Source organism: Protopterus annectens, chromosome 7.part0, assembly GCF_019279795.1.
Source record: "Protopterus annectens isolate FY-2018-M chromosome 7.part0, PAN1.0, whole genome shotgun sequence".
NCBI lineage: Eukaryota > Metazoa > Chordata > Ceratodontiformes > Protopteridae > Protopterus > Protopterus annectens.
The window spans coordinates 593,090,535-593,111,434 of NC_056739.1; the positions used below are offsets into that span (position 1 = coordinate 593,090,535).

General features: G+C 43.7%; 1 protein-coding gene across 1 annotated transcript in view; it reads right to left on the reverse strand.

Moving 5' to 3' along the window:
- Positions 1-20,900, reverse strand: part of MAN2C1 (mannosidase alpha class 2C member 1) — a 1,630,015-nt gene that overhangs the window by 1,360,586 nt on the left and 248,529 nt on the right. The window contains exon 5 of the mRNA XM_044077185.1: positions 18,846-19,023. Within this exon, the coding sequence (XP_043933120.1) occupies positions 18,846-19,023 (178 nt within the window). The remainder of the gene's footprint in view (positions 1-18,845; positions 19,024-20,900) is intronic.

A 20,900-nucleotide genomic window follows, 5' to 3' on the forward strand; every position in this document is an offset into this window, starting at 1 on the left:
CTTCTAACAATGGCACCCTTATCTCTCCTGACCAAACAACCAAACTTCTAGGAGTTACTATCGACAACCTACTAAAATTTGATTTTCATATCCACTCTATCATAAAAGCAACTAACAAAAATTAGGTTCTCTCTACAGAATCAAATCTTTCTTAACTCCTGAAGCAAGAACTACCATAGCCAGAACTTATCTTATCTCTACTCTACTATATGCATCCCCATATATACTAATCTTTCTAAACATAACATCAATAGGCTTACAACAGCCTATAACAACATTGCCAAATTTGCCACTGCCTCTCCATATAAAACACATCACTGCCTAAACCTCCTTAACCTAGGGTGGCTGGAGTTACCTCACCTAATTCAATACTATCAGCTTACTACTGCCCATAAAGCCCTTCACCACCCAGAAAAGATACCAATGCTCTCCACCCTGATAAAACCCTATAACAACCTAAAACCCTACGCTCTTCCAATAAAATACTGATTCAAACCTCTCTATCAAAGAATACAGCAGGTGACTCTATATTTTCCAACTCAGTTGGTAAAATTTGGAATCAACTTCCTACAGACCTCTTAGCCCAAACTTCTATCACACTATTTAAAACTCAACTGAAACATTTTCTAACCAATCACTGGCTTTGCTCTTGCAATAACCCTAGCTGATCACGTACCTCCTACCTTCTCCTGCATCCTTTGCACTGTCTCCCAACTCTATTTCTCCGTTTTATTTTTCATCTCTACCTGAGAAATTGACTCTCTCAACTTCAAACTAAAATTTTCTAGTAACTCTATCTTTGCTTTTAAACTACTTAATTATTTCTGTCTCACATTTTATATACCTGTACTGAAGAAATTTGATAGTCTCTGTTTTCACCTTTTGAACTTAATGCCTGTTTTAGTTGAGTCTTAAATTCACTATGTAATTATGAATGCCTGTTTTAGTTGAATCTCAAATTACCTTTGTACTTTGACCTGTACTGTAGAAATTTGATAGTCTCTGTATTCACCTTTTTGAACTTACTGAAAGGAAAGCCTATATGCCTGTTTTACTTGTGTCTTAATTCCCTATGTAATTTTAAATCCCTGTTTTAGTTGCGTCTTAAATTACCTATGTACTTTGAATGTATTTTTTTGTTATTATGCATTAGATAGTGGAGCTTTTCTCCTCGGGCCTCCACTGAAAATGGACATGTATCCAGTTGGACTAGCCCGGTTAACAAATGTAAAATAAATAAATAAATAAAACATACAGGTACAGAAAAACATACCAATAACTGTAACCAACTAAAAACCTTCCAGAGAAGAGCTCAGCAAGACCAATGTTTCCTCCAAATCCAAAAGGTAGGGGGAAGGAGGGTGGGTATGTATAAATGTAGGCGAGATGGATCCCATACATCCAAAGTTATGGTAAGTACATAACTAAAAGATGTAATGGGATCCTATCTCGCCTACATTCATAACTGATGGGACAGCGTCCCTAGCACCTAAAACCCCGGGTGGCTCACTGGAACACACTCCTGAGAACTGCGGAATCAAATGAAGCTCTGCCTCGGGAAGCCACATCAAGCTTGTAATGAGAAATGAAGGTGTGCAGAGAAGACCAAGTAGCAGCCGCAAAAATATCATCTATTGAAACTTTGGAATGAAAGGCTATAGAGGTGCCCATAGCCCTGGTAGAATGAGCTTTGATTGGGAAAGGCAACTCTCTGCCTGACTGGGAATAAATGAAAGAGATGCAATCCTTAATCCATTTGGCAATGGTGGCTTTGGCAACTGGAACACCTAACCTATTCTCTGCGAAGGACACAAACAGTTGGTCAAATTTTCGAGTCTGAGAGGTCCTATCCAAGTAAAAACGCAGTTGCCTGTGAACATCCAACTGGTGGAAGGTATATTCTGCTTCATTAGAAAAATTTGGAAAGAAAACTGGGAGCTCCAATGATTGCTGAATACATAAAGGGGATGCTACCTTAGGCAAAAAGGAAGGATTCAATCTGAGGGAAACTCTGTCTTTGTGAAAGATCAAATAAGGAGGGGAAGAACAGAGAGCCTGAAGCTCTGAAACACGCTTAGCAGAAGTTATTTCCACTAGAAAAGCAGTTTTCCACGACAGGAATTTAACATCACAAGTGGCCGCCGGCTCAAAGGGATGGGCAGTTAAGGAGGCCAAAACCAAATTTAAGTCCCAAGGGGGCACGGGATGAGCCATAGGAGGTCTGAGGAGCCAGGCTCCCTTAAGAAAGGACTTGCAAAGTTTGTTAGCCATTAAAGAAGGCTCTATAGCAACATGAAAATTAGATATAGCCGCCAGTTGAACTTTAAGTGTGGAGACTGAAGAGCCAGAATGAAACAATGAAGCTAGAAATTCCAAGACCTGCGGAACTGGGGCCGTAAGAGGATCAATGCCTCGCTGCTGGGCCCAACAAACAAACCTTTTCCATTTGCTGGAATACAGCTTAACGGTAGACGGCTTGTGGGAAGAAGATAAGATGTACAACACTTCCGAAGAAAGAGAAAGGTCTCTAAGGATGGAAGTGGAGTAACCAAGCAGCCAGTCGCAGCGACTGAAGGGACGGATGAGAGAGTCCCGACGGATTGGATAACAGGTCTGGCACTGGGTCCAGAATCCAGGGGCCCTGTACCGTATACTTCTGGAGAAAAGGGAACCAAACCTGACGGGGCCAATGTGGGGCGACCAAAATCATGTGGCACCCGACATGAAGAGCCTTCTGAATCACCCTCGGGAGAAGGGGAATCGGGGGGAAGGCATAAAGCAGACCTGGGGGCCAATTGTGGGCTAGAGCGTCCCTGGGAGACTGTCCCTGAGAGGGTGTCAGAGTAAAGAACTCTCTGCACTTCGCATTGTTGGGGTTGGCGAACAAGTCGCAACAAGGGAGGCCCCATTTGGTGAAGATCTGCGCAGCTACTCTGTCATTGAGGGACCACTCATGGGGCAACAGGAGAGTCTTGCTGAGCCTGTCCGCAATCACATTGTTTTTTCCCGGAATGTGCGTGGCTACTAAGAAACGTCGAGAGGCTATGGCCCAGCGCCATACTCTCATGGCCTCCCTGCAAAGGGGGTAGGACCTGGTTCCGCCCTGCTTGTTTATGTGCCAAACTACCGACATGTTGTCGGATAGAATCGCAATAGTACCTTGGGGGAGAGCCTGATGAAGTGCTTGTAAATCCAGAAGCACCGCTCTCATTTCCAGGATATTGATGTGAAGGTGCACTTCGCAATCCTGCCAAGTGCCTTGGACAGACCTGTCCAGATAATGACCCCCCCCTACCCTATCTGGGAGGCGGTCCGTGGTCACTGTGACAACAGGGGGCTGAAGGGCGAAGGGACGCCCCAAAGCCACCAACGGAGGTCCCGACGACAGCTGTCCGTAACCAGAACTAAGTGGTTCAGGGGAAGTTCTTGGTATGACCATTGAACCGATAATAGCCATTGCAGCACTCGCATGTGCAGCCTGGCTAATGGTACTAGGAGGATAGTTGCAGCCATCGAACCCAATAACTGAAGAATCTGTCTGGCAGGAACTCGAGATTTGGGTAACAAATTTAGAACCTGTGAATGTAGAACCTGAATTCTCTCTGATGGCAAAAATGCCCGCATCCTTTTTGTGTCTAACTCTGCGCCTATAAAGGTGATATGCTGAGATGGCCGCAGCACAGATTTTTCTCAATTGAAAGTGATTCCCAGCGAGAGACCCAAGGTTACTGTGGCCATCAGCGCTTGAATCAGTAGATGCTTGGAGGTGGCAGTGAGGAGCCAGTCGTCGAGATAGGGAAACACCTGGAATCCGAGACTTCACAAGTGAGCTGTCACCACTGCCAGACACTTGGTAAACACCCTGGGGGCTGTAGTGAGACCAAAGGGCAGTGCACGAAACTGGAAATGACTGGTTCCTAGGCGGAAGCGTAAATGACTCCTGGACTCCTGACGTATCAATATGTGATAGTAAGCGTCCTTGAGGTCTATGGAGCACATCCAGACAGCCTTCTCCAATAACTGGAGAATGGACTGAAGGGTGACCATCCGGAATTTGGACTTCTTTACAAAACGATTCAAAAGGCTGAGGTCCAAAATGGGCCTTACGTCCCCTGTCTTTTTTGGCACCAAAAATAATCTCGAGTAAGTTCCTGATCCGATCTGGTCGGCGGGGACAGGCTGGATGACCCCTTTGCTTAGCAGCTTTGAAACTTCTACAGCTGCCAGATCCCGTTGACTGGGTGGCACATCCAGGATTCTCCTTGTAGGAGGAGGGGGCTTGAAGAAGGGGATGAGGTAGCCTCCGGTTACAATCCGAAGCACCCACTGATCCTTGGTTATCGATTCCCAAGCCTGTGGGTGTTTCGCAAAACAACCCCCGACCGGCTCCGGAGAAGCACAGCCGGGCCACATCCTAGGGACGTTGAGGGTAGGAGGAACCACAAAAGGAGTCGTGGTCTCCAGAGTTACGGGGGCCTCTGCCACCTCTAGGGCGGCATCTTCCTGAATCCCCCCCCTGCCTCTGGAGGGGGGGAAATCACTCGGTGGAGTAGAGAAGAACTTTTGGGATTTCCTGAACCACATTTTCCCTCCTCTCTGGGCCTTGGGGTAAGGTCTAGAGGGAGCAAAAAAACGGGCCCCAACGGCAGTCAAGGTCTTGCCCTCCTGCTCGCACCGAGTAAGAGTGTCCTTCACCTTGGGGGCATCGGCGAAGGAAGACTTAAAGGCCTCCGCAAGTGGACACAAGCGTAACCAGGCTTGTCTCCTAAGAGCCACTCCTGTACCCGCTGCTCTACTCGCCCCTTCGGCTGCATAGGAAATGAGCCTCATGGACGAGTTGACAATAGAAGTTAGGGTAGTCATCTGGGCGCTTACAGTCTGTGCTAACGCCTCAGGCAGGTTACCCACAAGGGACTCTCCTAACTCCTTGAGGAGGTCCCTTTGGAGCCTTGTAAAATGACAAAGATAGTTCAGCGACTGCATGGTAAAGGTTGCTGAAGAAAGGGTACGCTTCCCGTACCTATCCATGCTCCTAGAATCCTTATTAGGATGAATAGACGTTGAAGCCTCTGCCACGTCCTGCTGAGTGGCAGAAGCCACCACCATAGCATCAACCGCAACACCCTTAGTGAGGAATTCCTTCTGGGGAGGGGCTGAAAGAAACTTATTGGGCCTGGCAGGCACCGGTTCTGCCGTATAAGGATGTTCCCACACCCTCCGAGAGATTAGGTCCAATAGCTCGTCGAAGGGTGGAGACACCCAGGAGGAGGAGGGCTGGGCCCCGAAGGCCTTGAGGAAAACTTACGCCACAGAGGTAGGGGCTTTGGATTGCCAATCGCCTCTCTGTCTCAAGATCTCAAGGATATCTGAGAAAGAGACGTCATCCGAGGACGATTTAGGGGACCCCTCCGCATCATCGAGGTCAGTATCTGAAGTGACGGATTCATCTTGGGAATCAACGTGCTTCCTCTTACACAGTTTCTTCCTTGGGGGTTCATCCGAAGCAGATTCAGAAGGACCCCCCGGAAGAAGGGAACCCCCCAAGGGGGTATCCTCAGGCCCTGGGGCCCCACTGTCGTGGGAAAGAATGTCTCCAGAGGCACCAGTACCCAAAACTTGGGACGGTGAGGTAGAAACCTGCTGAATCGGCAAGGTCATGGCCAGTGCACTCCTCATGGCCTCAAATGCAGGACCTCCAGACTCTGCAGAGGGCACTTGCTGAGAGACCACGGCGGTACCGGGAATACCTGCGGCCGATGCTCCGAGGGGAAGACTGGGCATCGAAGAGGCGAGCTCCACAGTGTTGCCCTCGGCCCCCGCCGAGGAAGACCTGGTACCAAACCCTGACACCAAGGACAGGGTAGGAATGAAAGTAGGAGCAGCGAAACTCTGAGGGGGTCCCTGCTCCGACTGGACGATTCCGCTCCGTTCTACCTGCACCGACTCCAACGGCTCCAAGGGGGCCGGAGGAGGAATCAAATGCATGGGATGTGGAGTAGGCTCCGAAGCCGCGTGGGCTGGAGCCGAGATCATTTAGTAAAAGCTGGGGACTGGAATAGCCTCTGGATAACCCTATCCAAATCCGAATCCGATAACCTAGAGGATTTGAAGGAAACAGATTGGGGCCGAGAAGACTTCTGTCTCGGCTCCGACAAAGCAGGAAATCAGCTCCGAAAGGGTTCCAGCACTATCGGAGCAGAGACCGGAACCGTTTGCAGAAGTGTCGGCGCCGAAGGAGCCTCTGGAGCCGAGGGGGAAGAGTCTGAGCTGCACACCTCCAACGGCTCCGAGACCAATGGAGCCGAGGTAGGTGATTGGCCTCTCGATGCACTAACCTGCGGCTCTGACACCAATGGAGCCGAGGAAAGAAGCACCGAGGCAGACCCTTGAGCCATCGGCTCCGAAGCCATTGGAGCCGAGGAAGAAGAAGTCGACCCTTGTTTCTTAGCTGTCGGGTCCGACGGACTGGTCGGAGCCGACGATCTATGCTTCTTGGGTGTCGGGCCCGACGGACTGGTCGGAGCCGACGATCTCTTCTTTTTTGAAGCTGGAGATGAAGCCAAAGCTTCTTCAAATGAAGGCTTAATCAAACCTCTAAGTATCAATTTATTTTTTCTCTCCTGGAAAACTCTGGAGGAAAAAGCGTGACACACACTGCAATTATCCTGTAAATGTTTTGGCCCTAAACAGTACACGCAGACAGCATGGCTGTCTGTAATAGACATTTTATAATTACATTTTGTACACTTTTTGAAACCTGACTTTTGCTCTTTAGACATTTTAGAGTAAAAAAACAGGTAACTAACCACAAGGAAAAAAAACAATAACAAATGTATGGGCTAAAGCCCTCTAACTTAAACGGGCTTAGCCTGACACAACAGATCAAACACACAGAGAAGGAACTACGTGGGCTAAAGCCCTCAAACTTAAACGGGCTTAGCCCGAAAACTATTCCAGTCACACTAAAAGAAAATTTGATAAATACACAATAAGGGCAAAGGCCCTCTAACTTAAAACGGGCCTTGCCCAGTCCACTAGTAGCATGAAAATGAATAAAATTAAATTTCACACCAAACTGACCACAAACACTCACAAAGCTGTTAAAACAGCTGTTTGTTTACATTCTGACAGAAACCCTAGTCAAAAAAGACCAAAAAGTCAAGAAAAAACACTTAGCTCCAGCCAAGTCGAGACCACGTCCGGCTTGAAAAGCGGCAAACGAGATCTGGGGAAGCAGGTGTGGTGCATTATGGGATAAGGGGTAGCCCAGCCAATGAGAGACTTTGTTCTAGTGTATAGTGGCAGAGTCGGAGCCGATGGATCGGCTCCAAACCCATCAGTTATGAATGTAGGTGAGATAGGATCCCATTACATCCACCCGTTGCAAGAACCACCCTTGCTACGACAAAATGAACGAGGAGAATTTCCTGCTAGCTCTTCTGTTAATAGTCGGTTAACAGTGGAAATAATGCCAGAAGTGGCACCAACGCCGGAAGAAGAAGGGATATCTAACACCAGAATTGGTTTGCAGAGTGGTGTAATAGGACGGCTTGCTACAGACGAGTTACCGGTTGATGTCGTGGCTTCTGTGTCAGCATTTATAGCTACAGGAGAAACCGTTGCAGACTAGGATGAGTTAAACTCACCAGCTGGGCAGACGACAAAGACACCACCACAGGGAGGAAGATTGAAGCGAGATATACCAGCATGCATGGATGCTGTATGCATGAATGCCTTGGATTCAGTGGATTTTCAGCTTCTCCTCAATCAACCCCTGCCCATGCTGAATCCGAGAACAAAGATGTAGGGTCTAACGAGCAGAGTGATGAACGAGGATTCCAGCAAGAGTCCCTTCATGAGGAGCCAACTAACCAAGTTAATATGGTATTTAACTTATCCTCATATGTACTTACACAAGCAGAGCTACCTGTGGTTAACAAACTATTGTCATTTGTACCATCTGCAGTATCAGACATTTCAGAAACATTGACTGAGGTTAAATATTTTATACGTAATTTATGTCTGAAAACATGTTTTCCTAATGCTGATCCTGGCTATTACATAGTTAATGGTTAAAGAAGAAGTAGTACCTTTGTGCCATTTAATAATGTACACTTGCAAGTTTTTGAAAAGATGGTAGAACAAGACATACATAATTTATATATGAAGAATAATGTACCTACATTTTACAATTTAACTAAGAAAGAGAATGCTGCTATTCACTCTTTGATAAATAATTCAGACCTTGTAATAAAAAATGCAGATAAAGGGGAGGCATTGCCGTAATGAACAAAGAGTTTTACATGGAAAAAATTAAACTTATGTTACAAGGGGATGAATACAGTAACATTACAAGGAGTGAAAGTAATCGCTTATGTCTCAAATTATAGGAAGCATTGAATGTTTTTCATGATGGTGGTAAGCTTGATGACAGAACGTTTAACTATATGTAGAAAATCCACAAATACCTGTTACTTATGGGATACCTAAGCTGCTAAGGATTGGACTAACCCACCCATGAGGCCGATTGTGTCTACCCGTGGGTGGGTTACAGAACCCCTGTCTAAGTTTCTAGAGAAAAAATTAAGACCTGTATTAGAGAGAAGAGAAACTATTTTAAAAGACACTAACACCTTTTTAAAGCAGTTGTATGAATGGTCAGGTGGACAACTTGCTATTAGTTCCCATATGGTGACAATGGACGTTAATTCATTGTTTACATCAATACCTCACATACATGGTGTTGAATGTGTCAGAATATTCTTGGAGAGGTTTTCAGATTATGATATTGAGAAGATCAGACTATTGTGTGACCTATTAAAAATGGTTTTAACATAAAATATTTTTATTTTTGAGACTTGTCTGTATTATCAAGAAAGAGGAGTAGCAATGGGAACGGCAGCTGCAAATACTTATGAGAATATTGTCATGTACATGCAGGAAGAGACATATGTGTCATCTTCGACTAATCCTTTTAATAAGTGTATTAATTTTTATAAAAGGTTTGTCGATGATCTTTTTATATATTAATGGAACTACTAATTTTTTTAAGATTCAAATATGATATATCTAAGGATCAGATTACGTTCCTTGATGTAAAATTAAAGAAGGATGAGCAGGGTATAGTATACACAGAACTATACAGAAAGGAGGTTAAGTGTAATAGTTACTTGCATTGTAATAGCATGCATCCTCCACTTATGTTTGGAAATATAATAAAAAATCAGATGCAACAAGTAGTTAGACTAAATACTGTACATGATAGGATGTCCGAACAATTGGATGTTGTGGTCTCTGACTTTTTAAATAGGGGTTACCAAGAGTCTGAAGTCCGTGTTGCTAGTAGGAGCATACAACAGCAAAGACTAAAGCAGAGGGCTTCAGCCCTATTTTGGTAGTGTGAGTCAGGACAGAGTTAGAGGGGGACAGCAAATAAATAAAATGAGGTGTATGCTTACCTATGACAGGAACACTGAAGCAGTAAAGAATATTATTAGGCAACACTGGTCAATTTTGAGGGACATCCCGGCATTAAAGGAAATAGTAGGGGATCCACCAGCTTTTGGGTACAAAAGGAAGAATACTTTGAAACAAATGTTATGTTATAAGGAGCAGCCTAAAGAATTCTTTAAGGTAGGAAATGTGAAACAAGGTACATTTAAATGTAGGAATTGTGTTTACTGTAAGTATATGTTCACAGAGAAGTTCATTACACATCCCATGACAGGTAGAGAGTTTGTTTTACATACATATGGGAATTGCAACACAAGCAATTTAATATAATTAGCAAAGTATGACATCTGTGATGCTTTTTATGTGGGAATGACGAACAGGAAATTTAAGGAGCATATAGCTTGTCATCTCACTGATATTAGACACAGTAGTCACAGATGCTCTTGGTAAACATATTATAGAGAAAGGTGATCAACATAGTTTTAAGTTTATGATTTTAAAAGTAATTTATAGACCATTGCGGGGTGGGAATATAAAACTTTTAACTGAAAATGAAGAGATGAGATGGATTTTAAGAATGAGAGCATTTGTACCACTTGGTCTTAATGACAGTTTTACTTTAAAGCCTTATTTAAATATGCTGCATCAGAAGGTGTAATTACAGTCATGTGACTTTTTAAAATATATTTAAGTTATGTTGTTTAATTGATAGTACTTATTTCGCCTGAAGAAGCCTTGAAGATGAAAGTGTCTACTTGCGAACTTGAACTTGGATTAAACATTTGTTGTTTAGAGTGTTTCCAGTTTTCTTCTTCTTTCTGAAACTAACATAGAACTAGTAAGCCACTCCAAACTACTAGGTGTTATCATCAATGATGCAGTGAAATTCAACTATCACATACAACAGGCTCAAAAACTAAGAGGTATACAGGACCAAACCATACCCTAACAAACAATGCTCTTGGAGTATACTGTTATGTCCTTCTTTAAACAGATACTCTTGTATTTATCGCCCATGCTAAATTAATCTTCAAGCCATGCATCTCTCTTTATTAGTTCAATGCTACAACAAAATTATCAAATTTGTAACTAATCAACATGGTTTCATCATTGCCAGGCCCTTATGTAACTTAAATGACTGGATTTAAGAGACTGCCTCACTCATTCATTAATAGCCAGTCACTGCCCACAAATTCATCTACAAGTCAGATAAATGCCCAAACCTAAACAATATTTTCCAACTCTACACACCCGATGGACCACTTCATATAACAGACAAAATATTACCATCCACCATCAAATCAAACTCCTCTTGGGAATCTGTACTCCTAGTCTCTCTCCAAGATCTGGAATTCCATTACTTTCACTCTTAGAATACTACAGACCACAAAGTTCTTCAAACTGCAACTAAAACAGTACCTTATGGAACAATGACTCTGAGTTGTGCCTCTCCATGTTAACCAACAAATGATTAAACTCATACTTCACTTCTCTCTGTCCCTCCTCTGTACACTCTCACCATACCCTACTCTCTCCATATCCATAATGTATTTCCTCGCCTCTTTAATTACCAATGGTACCTATAAACATATTCAGCTTACAGCTACACACTCTCCCCCCACTCTCTCCTTCCTTCCTCTAAGGACTTTCATCCCCATCCATGATATAATTATAATAATCATAGCCAACAAATGTAATTAATCTGACTTTAATTACTGCTTCTGACAAACGCACTCAAACTATCTACTGATAATCTGTTAATAGCTTACTCTGTGCTCATAAATTATCAATGCTGTCTAATGTATTCAATCAGGAAATGGATTTATGGATATACATAACTTTTCTCCATTGGTCCCCAATGAAAAGGGGTAGGTTTCTCTGCTTAGTCAAACTACCCCGATAATACTGTAATAAATAAATAAAGAAGTTATGTCCTTACCATAACGTTCCATGTGAGTTGTTCATCTCGCCTTTTGTTCTTACACGTGGGTCGGAGCCGATCCCTCGGCTCTGAATCGGCCGCTTTTCAAGCTCAGACTCTCAGAGAAGCTTGAGACCTACTGTATATATACCATGATGCTCTACTGTACATCCCCAGATCTAGTGTGCTGCAACCAAGACAGCCTACCGACAGAATAAGACTATGGAGTCTACCTGCTTAGATAATTATAACAGTAAAAGTAAACAAAAAGAGTAGGAATGTAATGACAGACTGACAACTGAACCAATCCTCGAAGGCAACCATCTCCTCGACTGGAGGGGGAAGGTGGGTGGGAACGTAAGAACAAAAGGCGAGATGAACAACTCACATGGAATGTTATGGTAAGGACATAACTTCTTTATGTGAAGTTGTTCTATCTCGCCATTTTGTTCTTACACGTGAGTAGCGTCCCAAGCACCCTAACCCTGGGTGGCTCACGGGAGAACATTCCTGAGCACAGTGGAACCAAACGTAGCCCTGTCCCTGGAGGTCCTATCGACTTTGTAATGAGTAATAAACGTGTGAGGTTTTGACCATGTGGCAGCTGCACAGATGGTATCTAAAGGCAAGCAAGCTACATGAGCCAATGACATAGAAACAGCTTGTGTAGAGTGGGTTTTGATGTTAGTTTCTAATGGTTGATTCGTGGAAGCATAAATGAATCTGATGCAGTCAGAGAGCCACTTGGATAGTGTGGTTTTTGACACTGCGAAACCTTTCTTATTGTCTGCATAAGAAACGAAGAGTTGATCAGATTGTCTGAAATCCTTCGTTCTAGCTAGATACAACCTCAGTTGTCTATGTACATCAAGCTTGTGTAACATATATTCCAGTTTGTTGGTATGGTGTTTGAAGAAGGTTGGGAGCTCAATGGACTGATTTAAGTTATTTTCTGAAGCGATCTTGGGGAGAAAGGTAGGATTAGTCCTGAGGGATACCCTATCAGGGTGAAAAATTAAGTATGGGGGTTTGGAAGACAAGGCCTGAAGTTCGGAGACCCTACGTGCAGATGTAAGGGCTACCAGGAATAAAGTTTTCCAAGACAAAAACTTTAAATGGTAAGATGAAGCAGGTTCAAAAGGGGCAAGCATCAGTTGGGATAAAACCGGAATTCCAGGGGTAGACAGGATGCCTAATAGGTGGCCTGAGGTGGTGGGTTCCTTTTAAGGATGCTTTACATAGTCTGTGTGACATAATGTTGGAGCTGTTAAAGCCTACATGGAAGTTTGAGATAGCAGCCAATTGAACTCTAATGGTGGCAGCAGCCACTCCATCCTGGAACAAGGAAGACAAGAACTTTAAGATGGTATGGACAGGTGCTACATAAGGGTCAGTGTCATGTTGAGAAGCCCAGTGAACAAACCGTTTCCATTTGCTATTATATAGTTTCCTGGTGGATAGTTTATGAGAGGAGACTATAATGTGTTGGACCGCAGCAGACAAATCTTGTGACCTGGCTAATGTGGAAATTGGAGCAGCCAAGCTGTCAGTTTTAGGGAAGGGAGGGATAGAGAACTCCCGATGAATGAGTCAGAAGATCCGGCACTGGGTCCAGAATCCATGGTTCTTCCAGTTGATACTTCCGCAGGAAGGGAAACCAAATCTGTTGAGGCCAAAATGGGGCTATCAAGATCACAGTCCTTCCCAGACTTTTGGCTTTCTGCATGAATTTAGGAATTAGAGGTATCGGCGGAAAGGCATAAAGGAGGCCCGGGGGCCAATCGTGTACGAGCATGTCCCTGGGTTCGTTCCCCGATGGGGGATAAAGGGCAAAGTAGCTGCTGCATATGGCATTCATCGGAGATGCAAACAGGTCGCAGCAAGGCTGGCCCCATCTGTGGAAAACGTCCGCTATCTGTTGTTCGAGAGACCACTCGTGGGGCCAAAAGCATAGCTCTGCTTAGTTTGTCCGCTATCACACTGGATGACCCCGGGATGTGCGTTGCTATCAGAAAGCGCCTAGTGGATACAGCCCATTGCCAAATCCTTAAGGCCTCCTGGCAAAAAGGGTATGATCTGGTTCCCCCTTGTTTGTTGATGTACCAGACAACAGACATGTTGCCCGTCTGGATAACAATTGTGCCTGAAGGAAGAGAGTCGTGAAAGTGTTGCAACGCTAGGAACACCGCTCTCAGCTCTAGAACATTTATATGCAAGTGTGTTTCTATGACTGACCAAGTGCCTTGGACAGTCTTTCCCTGAAATAGCCCCCCCCCCACACCCTGTCAGGGAAGTATCCGTGGTCACTGTGGCTGTTAGTTGGGGAAGAATGAAGGGACGACCCATTAGCACCTGGTCGCTGTTCAACCACCAGCTGAGATCCTTCTTGCAAAGATTGGTCAACCTGATCTTGTGGGACATGGGCAGTTGTTGGTAATACAATTGTACGAAGAGTAACCACTGGAGTATTCGCATGTGCATGCGGCCTAACGGGACTGCTATCAATGTGGCTGCCATGGTTCCTAAGAGTGTAGTATATGGGACGCTGGTGCTTTGTTGCAGGCTAAAAGACTGGACACTTGATTCTTTAGTGTTGTGATTCTTCATTGGGGCAACTTGATCCTTGCGTTGAAGGTGTCCAGTTCTGCTCCTATAAATATAATATGCTGCGAGGGCGATAACGCAGATTTTTCGAAGTTTAGGGTTATGCCCAACTGGGAACAAAGGTCTACGGTGTAGTCTCTTGCTTGGATTAGTTGATGCCTGGAGGTGGCGGTGAGGAGCCAGTCGTCCAGATATGGAAACACTCGGAATCCCAACCGTCTCAGGTGAGCCGTGACCACTGCCATACATTTGGTGAACACCCTAGGGGCTGTGGTGAGGCCAAAGGGCAGGGCTCTGAATTGGTAATGACTGGCTCCCAGCTGGAAACGCAAGTGATCTCTGGATGACCTGTCCATTCTGATGTGGTAGTAAGCATCCTTGAGATCTATAGAGCACATCCAATCGCCCGTTGATAAGAATGGGAGAATTGACTGCAGCGTGACCATCCGGAACTTTTCCTTCTTGATGAAGGTGTTGAGTTTGCTGAGGTCTAGTATGGGCCTCCAGTCCCCTGTTTTCTTTGCAACTAAAAAGAATATTGAGTAAGTTCCGGATCCTCTTTGATCCACCGGGACTGGCTGGATGACTCTTTCGTCTAGCAGCTTTTCGATTTATACGGCTGCTAATTTCCTCAGACTGGGTGGTACGTCTGGGATCCTTGTACATATAGGTGGGGTTTTTATAAAGGGAATGTAATAACCTCTGGTAATGACGCTTTTTACCCAAGAGTCCATTGTAATGTTTAGCCAGGTGTCTGGGTATAAAGCCAAGCGACCCCCGACTGCCTCCAGAGTAGGACAGCCGGGCTTCCTTTCAGGAACGCTGATAGGGCTTACCAGAGAACTGGTCGCTGTCGCCCTGGTTCTGCGGACCGCCTCTGCCGTTTGGAAGGAGTCTTCCATTTCTGCCCCCTCCTCTGCCTCTAGAGGGGGTATCGGTAGGTGTGTTTTGGAAAGCTCCTTGAGGTTTTCGGAACCACATTTTTCCACTTCGTTGTCCTTTGGGGTACGGTCTGGTTGGAGTGGAAAAACGGACCCCCACAGCAGACAGGGTCTTCCCTTCCTGTTCACACCTAGTGAGTGTCTCCTTAACTTTGGGTCCAAACAAGGCGGACCCGTCGAATGGGGTACTGACAAATGAAGATTTAAAGGCTTCCGCAAAGGAGCATCCAGGATTGCCTCCGAAGAGCTATTGCTGAGCCTGCTGCCCTACTCGATCCATCGGCCGCATATGAAATGAGGCGTATGGATGAGTTTACTATTGAATTGAGGGTGTTGAGTTGTGCAGCCACCTTTTTCGAGACTGCATCAGCTGTATTACCCTGAAGAGTATCTCCCAGCTCTTTTAGGAGATCTCGTTGAAGGCGGGTAAAATGTGTCAGGTAGTTGAACGACTTCATGGAAAATGCCGCAGAACTAAATATGCGTTTCCCATATCTGTCCATCGTCCTAGAATCTCTGGTGGGAGGATGGCATAATGGTTAAGGTGTTTACCTTACAGACACAAGGTGCAGGGTTTGATTCTCACATGGGGTAATTGGCTAGGCTTGAAATGGCCCACAAGGGTAGTTAGCCTAGTACTAATCTATGAACCTATGAACCTATTAGGAGGATGGGCAGCCGAAGAGGTTTCCGACATCTCTTTCTTGGTGGCTGCCGCCACCACCATGGCATCAAATGGGACTCCTTTTGTAAGAAAGGCCTTGTCGGTGGGGGAAGTAATAAATTTATTGGGCCTGCGTGGGACCGGTTCCACTGAGTCAGGGGATTCCCACATCCTTCGAGCAACCAGTTCCATCAGCTCATCGAAGGGTGGCGTAACCCAGGAGGTGGATGGTTGAGATCCGAAGGCCTTCAGGAGAACAGACTCGTCCTCAGAAGGGGCAAGGGACTGCCAATCACCCCTCTGTCTTAAGATTTCCAATATGTCTGCAAAGGAGACATCTTGTGAGGGGGACCATGGGGACCCTTCTGATTCCTCCAAGTCGGTATCCGATGTGAGAGATTCCTGTGGGGAATCCAAGTGCCTCCTCTTGCACAATCTCTTCCTAGGGACTTTATCGGTGAGGGCGTCCGGTGAAGTCCCCAGGGAGGAGGGGTCACCCAATGGGGATACCTGAGGGCCTGGATCTCGATGCTTTGTAGGGATCTGTGGGGAAGAGGTAGAACAAGGCCCCTTTGGGGAAGGTGAAGACAGATCCGATGAGGTAGTGGTCTTGGCAGCCACGACCTTCCTCATGGCATCGAAGGCACCAGAATCCCGGTCCAAGAAGTCGGTCGGCTCCGAAGAGACCGGCAGCTCTCCCCGGACCAAGCCCCTCCGCTCCAATCCAGAGGACGGAGCAGAGGCCACCTGCGCAGAAGCCCCAAGTGGAAGAGTCGGAACCAAAGTATCGGTTCGACTCTCCACCCCAGAGCCGGCGAGGGACTGTCGGCCCAGAGATTCCTCGGTCGGAACCGAGGATATCAAGGTCGATGGAGTCGAGGGAGGAGGATCAAACCTCTGCTCCAAGGGTTCTACCAATATCGGTTCCATCTGACCCGGCTCCGAACGTCCGATTGGTTTCAGAGGAGGAGGTGGAGAAGCCAAGGGGGGCAGTTCAGGCTTCGAAGCCGAGTGGCTCGAAGCAGACAGCATTTTGGCCAGGGCCGGGTTCTCTAAGAGCCTCTTAACCACTCGGTCCAGATCCACATCGGAAAGCCTGGAAGAATGAGTCGAGGGATGGGTCGAAGGGGCCGAAGATAGAACCGATAGAAGAATTGGAGACTGAGGGGTCTCCAATACCGGTTCCGCAACTGGACCCTGAGGCAAGAACTCGATACATGGCTCCAAGGACTGTGGAGCCGATGCACGGACCATGCTTGAGGAACTCGGAGCCAATGACTTGGGTTCCGAGGATCCTTTGGAAGACTTTGACCCCTTCGAAGCCTTGGAAGAGGTGTCAGCCTTGTCTAATGAAGCCTGAAATTCAGGTTTTAGGAGTCCTCTATCGACCAATTTCCTGCGCCTTTCCAGGAGGACCCTGGCGCTAAAGGAATGGCAGATAGAGCACAACTCTTGTAGGTGTACCAAGCCTAAACAGTAGAAGCAGGTGAAGTGATTGTCTGTAACAGACATTTTCTGACCACACTCACACCTTTTAAAGCCTGATTTTTGTTTTTCAGAAATGTTTAACAATAACACACACTATAATATAAAGATATGTTATAAATGTATATATCTTAACAGTCTACTAAATCACGCTACGTATATAGTTTTAAAATTCTAACAAACAACTACTATTAGCTAAGGTATATATAACAACTAACACTCTAACTGTATATATATATATAAGAAATATCACACACAAAATGGCTGACAGAGCCCTGTCACACCCAAAGAAAGGCCAAAGACCTGAATAAGGAAAGTATTTAAAGTTCTAAGACTCTAACTAACTAGAATCCTAACACTATACTATTAACGACACTCTATATGTTAAATATTTAGACACAAGAACAATTTTTTTAAGAAAAATAGAAGTTATAACTAGAAATTTAAATTCACTGGCTCGAGCTAACTCTGACGAGCTGTTGCTCCGTTGCAGCGGCAAACTAGATCTGGGGATGTACAGTAGAGCATCATGGGATATACACTAGGTCTCGAGCTTCTCTGAGAGTCTGAGCTTGAAAAGCGGCCGATTCGGAGCAGAGGGATCAGCTTTGACTCACGTGTAAGAACAAAACGGCGAGATAGAACAACTTCCCATATTTACTTTCTAAATTATGCTGCAGACAATTCACAGATGAAACAGCTTCCCTGTGGTGCCCAGTCTGTGGTCCATCACAGACCTTTCTGAAACAAGCTCTAGATCTTCAGGACTTAAGTAGTTATGATCTGCAATAAGCAAGCAAAAATTAAAATGTTAATGGCTTAAAATGTGAAATAAAGTTATTAATTTAAAAATATTAGATTTAAAATACCTTCACAAAACTAAAAACATGTAAAACCTGCTTGGAAAGGGAAAGGTATTGTAAGCTCACTTGTGATGGCAGAAACACTGAAATTAGCGAATCACAATTTCCAGATATACATAAAAATTACAGCTGCATATAAATGAACTTCATTCACAGTTCCTTTTGTAAACTATCAAAAAGGGAAAAAAATACTCCAAAGCATAAATTCCAAAAGAATCACTAAGAAACTTGAGAGTGCTGTAAAGCATGTGAACCTGCATTGCAGTGAAACAGTTGTTTCAAATTATTTAGACAAAACAAACAGTCTAAACAGTTAAAACACTAAAAGGATTCAATTTATTTAGACAAAAGAAACAGTCTTAAAATGAGTGCTCCAACAGCGTGTGAAGGAAAATAACAGGGCCATATAAAAAAAAGAAATAAATAAAATAGCAGACTCTCTGAATATTGGACAAAATGAAGAAATGAAAAACTTCTGGAAAAAGAGAAGCTAGTTCTCCTTCAGAGTAGCAAAATTAAGAAGATATGTTGCATTTTGAATACACAAATTCTGAGTCTGAGTGCATGAAATACAGCAAGCCTATAAGGAGATACTGAATGCTTTGGTTCCAGCTGAAGAGACTGACTTACAAGCAACATCCACCAGTCAAGAATGAACAAATATCTATCAGTGGTATTTATGTGCCATATGTAGAAACATTTCAACCAACCAATAGAGTGTCAACAGATGAAAGAAAAGGGGTAAATGGAATTAACCTACTCTTTCAGAAATAAACTACTCATTAAAACAGTAAGCTAAAATACGAAATTATATATACATATAAGTGGTTTCTTGAGATTCCTGAAATTAATCAGAAATTACAGAATTGTGTAGTTGCAAATGAAAAATTTAAAATGTACAAAAAACTGATTACCTTGGCCATGTCAATCAGAATTTCAAAGTCCATTAGAAGCTCATGTACATCTCCATTAAAAACTGCAAGCTCTGCCTTCTGTAAATAAAACTTCTTGTTGGCGTCAGGAGGTGCAATCATGGAGCCCTGTCCAGCTCCGAAAAGTCCATTACATGCCACTTCTACATAAAGAATCATGCTGAGGGAAAAAAGACAGATCCAGTCAATGCCAGAAGATTATGGCCGAGGAAGAGAAAATTAATATTTCCATTACCACAGACCAAGTTATCAACTTGTATATATTTAGTGTATAAGCAAAATATAACTGCCAAGTAGTAAATGGTGCACAATAAGTTAGCCACACTGTTCAGCAATACGTGTTCCTCTTATACAGACTCTGACAAACACACACATTAAACATTACTGCACAACAGAAGGCCAGCTTATTCCATCAAGAAGGCAGGCTTGCTTTATGTTGGGACTGCAGTATGCTGGCACAGTCATGTAAGGATGTCTTTTAACAATGCATTATAACTGACCAGCTATGGGTACCACCACCATTACAATGCTATCAGAATTCAGAAGCAACACTTAATGTTTCACATCATTACTGCCATATAAGTGGCAATGCTTGTAGAATGTGCACTGAATAAGGGAGTCAGAATCTCAGTTATATAATAATTCATTTACATCATATTTTGCTCTGAAAGGGTTATGCAGTATGGAACATTCAAGTAGACTGAAGTCCACATAATGAACAATACAGAGAACCAGTTTTAGTGTTTGTAAGGTTAACTGTAAAATAATAAAGTGATATATTTTACAAGGCCATATCAAAGAACATTTCACTCCTGTTCTCTGAATGAGACAAGCTGGATACTGAAAAATGAAATAGTTTTAGCTACATTCTGCAAAACAGTTAATGAATAGAAGCCTACTTTGTTAACAGACACTAGCTCTTTTCTGGATCTGATTCCAAATAAACATGTTACCCAGGTCAGTCAGACCTGTGAAACACAAAAAGAACAACCTCTACATTTCCAGTCAAAGTAAAATGTCATGGTGTTTTTTTAAAACATATAAAGGACAAATATACATAAATAAAAACAAACATGCACACACACACACACACACACACACACACACACACAAAATATGTATGGATTTCTGAATATTAAAAGAAATTAATCACCACAGTCTTGCTGGATATGGTCAATGTTCCATGACAGTGAATGAGCATGGATTAAAGATGAATGTTATACATGTACTATGTCCCAAAATAAATTATTAAAATAGAAAAGTGAAGTTTTAGATTCTCCTAAAATGTTTCTTGTAAAGCTAAACCATCGTATTTTACAAGCAATATCAGCCTTCAGTTTTACTCTCTTGCAAAATATGCTGCTATCTTCGATTCAGTGCTATAAAAGTGAAACAAACCAAAAGGTTACTCTAGAAACTAAATTCCTCTGGTTCAAAATTTTGTCTGCTACCTCAGACATTCCTTAAGCTCTCAGCTGAAAAAAAAACTGCCATACCTCTCACTCACATCTTCAGTGTGTCACTAATAACTGGTAAAAAATTCCCTCTACTTCCAAACATTCAACAGTCATTCCCCCTTCCCAAAGTCTCCCTTCCTAAACCATTTCTAATTTATATAGTATTATGAAAATCTTTATAAAACTTAACACACATACGTTATGGACTACAGTGATCAAAAGCACGGTTTTAATAATTCCTTTAGTGTCACCACTACTCTAATCACTTCCATTGATACAGGCCTTCATTGATACAATTACGGCCTTTGAAACCATCATTCATAAACATCTCTTCCAAAAACTGTACAAACTATATGTTAGGGAAAACACAATCCATTGGATCCAAAGGTATCTCAGGGACAGAACTTTTCAGGTATATTCACATGACACAATCTCCGAAAACAAAATACAGATTTTCCACAGGGCTGTGTCCTAGGACCCCTTCTTTTCTCCATCTTTATAAATGATATCACTTTAGAGCTCTCTGATCTCAAACTCATAATATACGCCAAATAGGTCCTCATGTTAGTGTCCAGCAAAA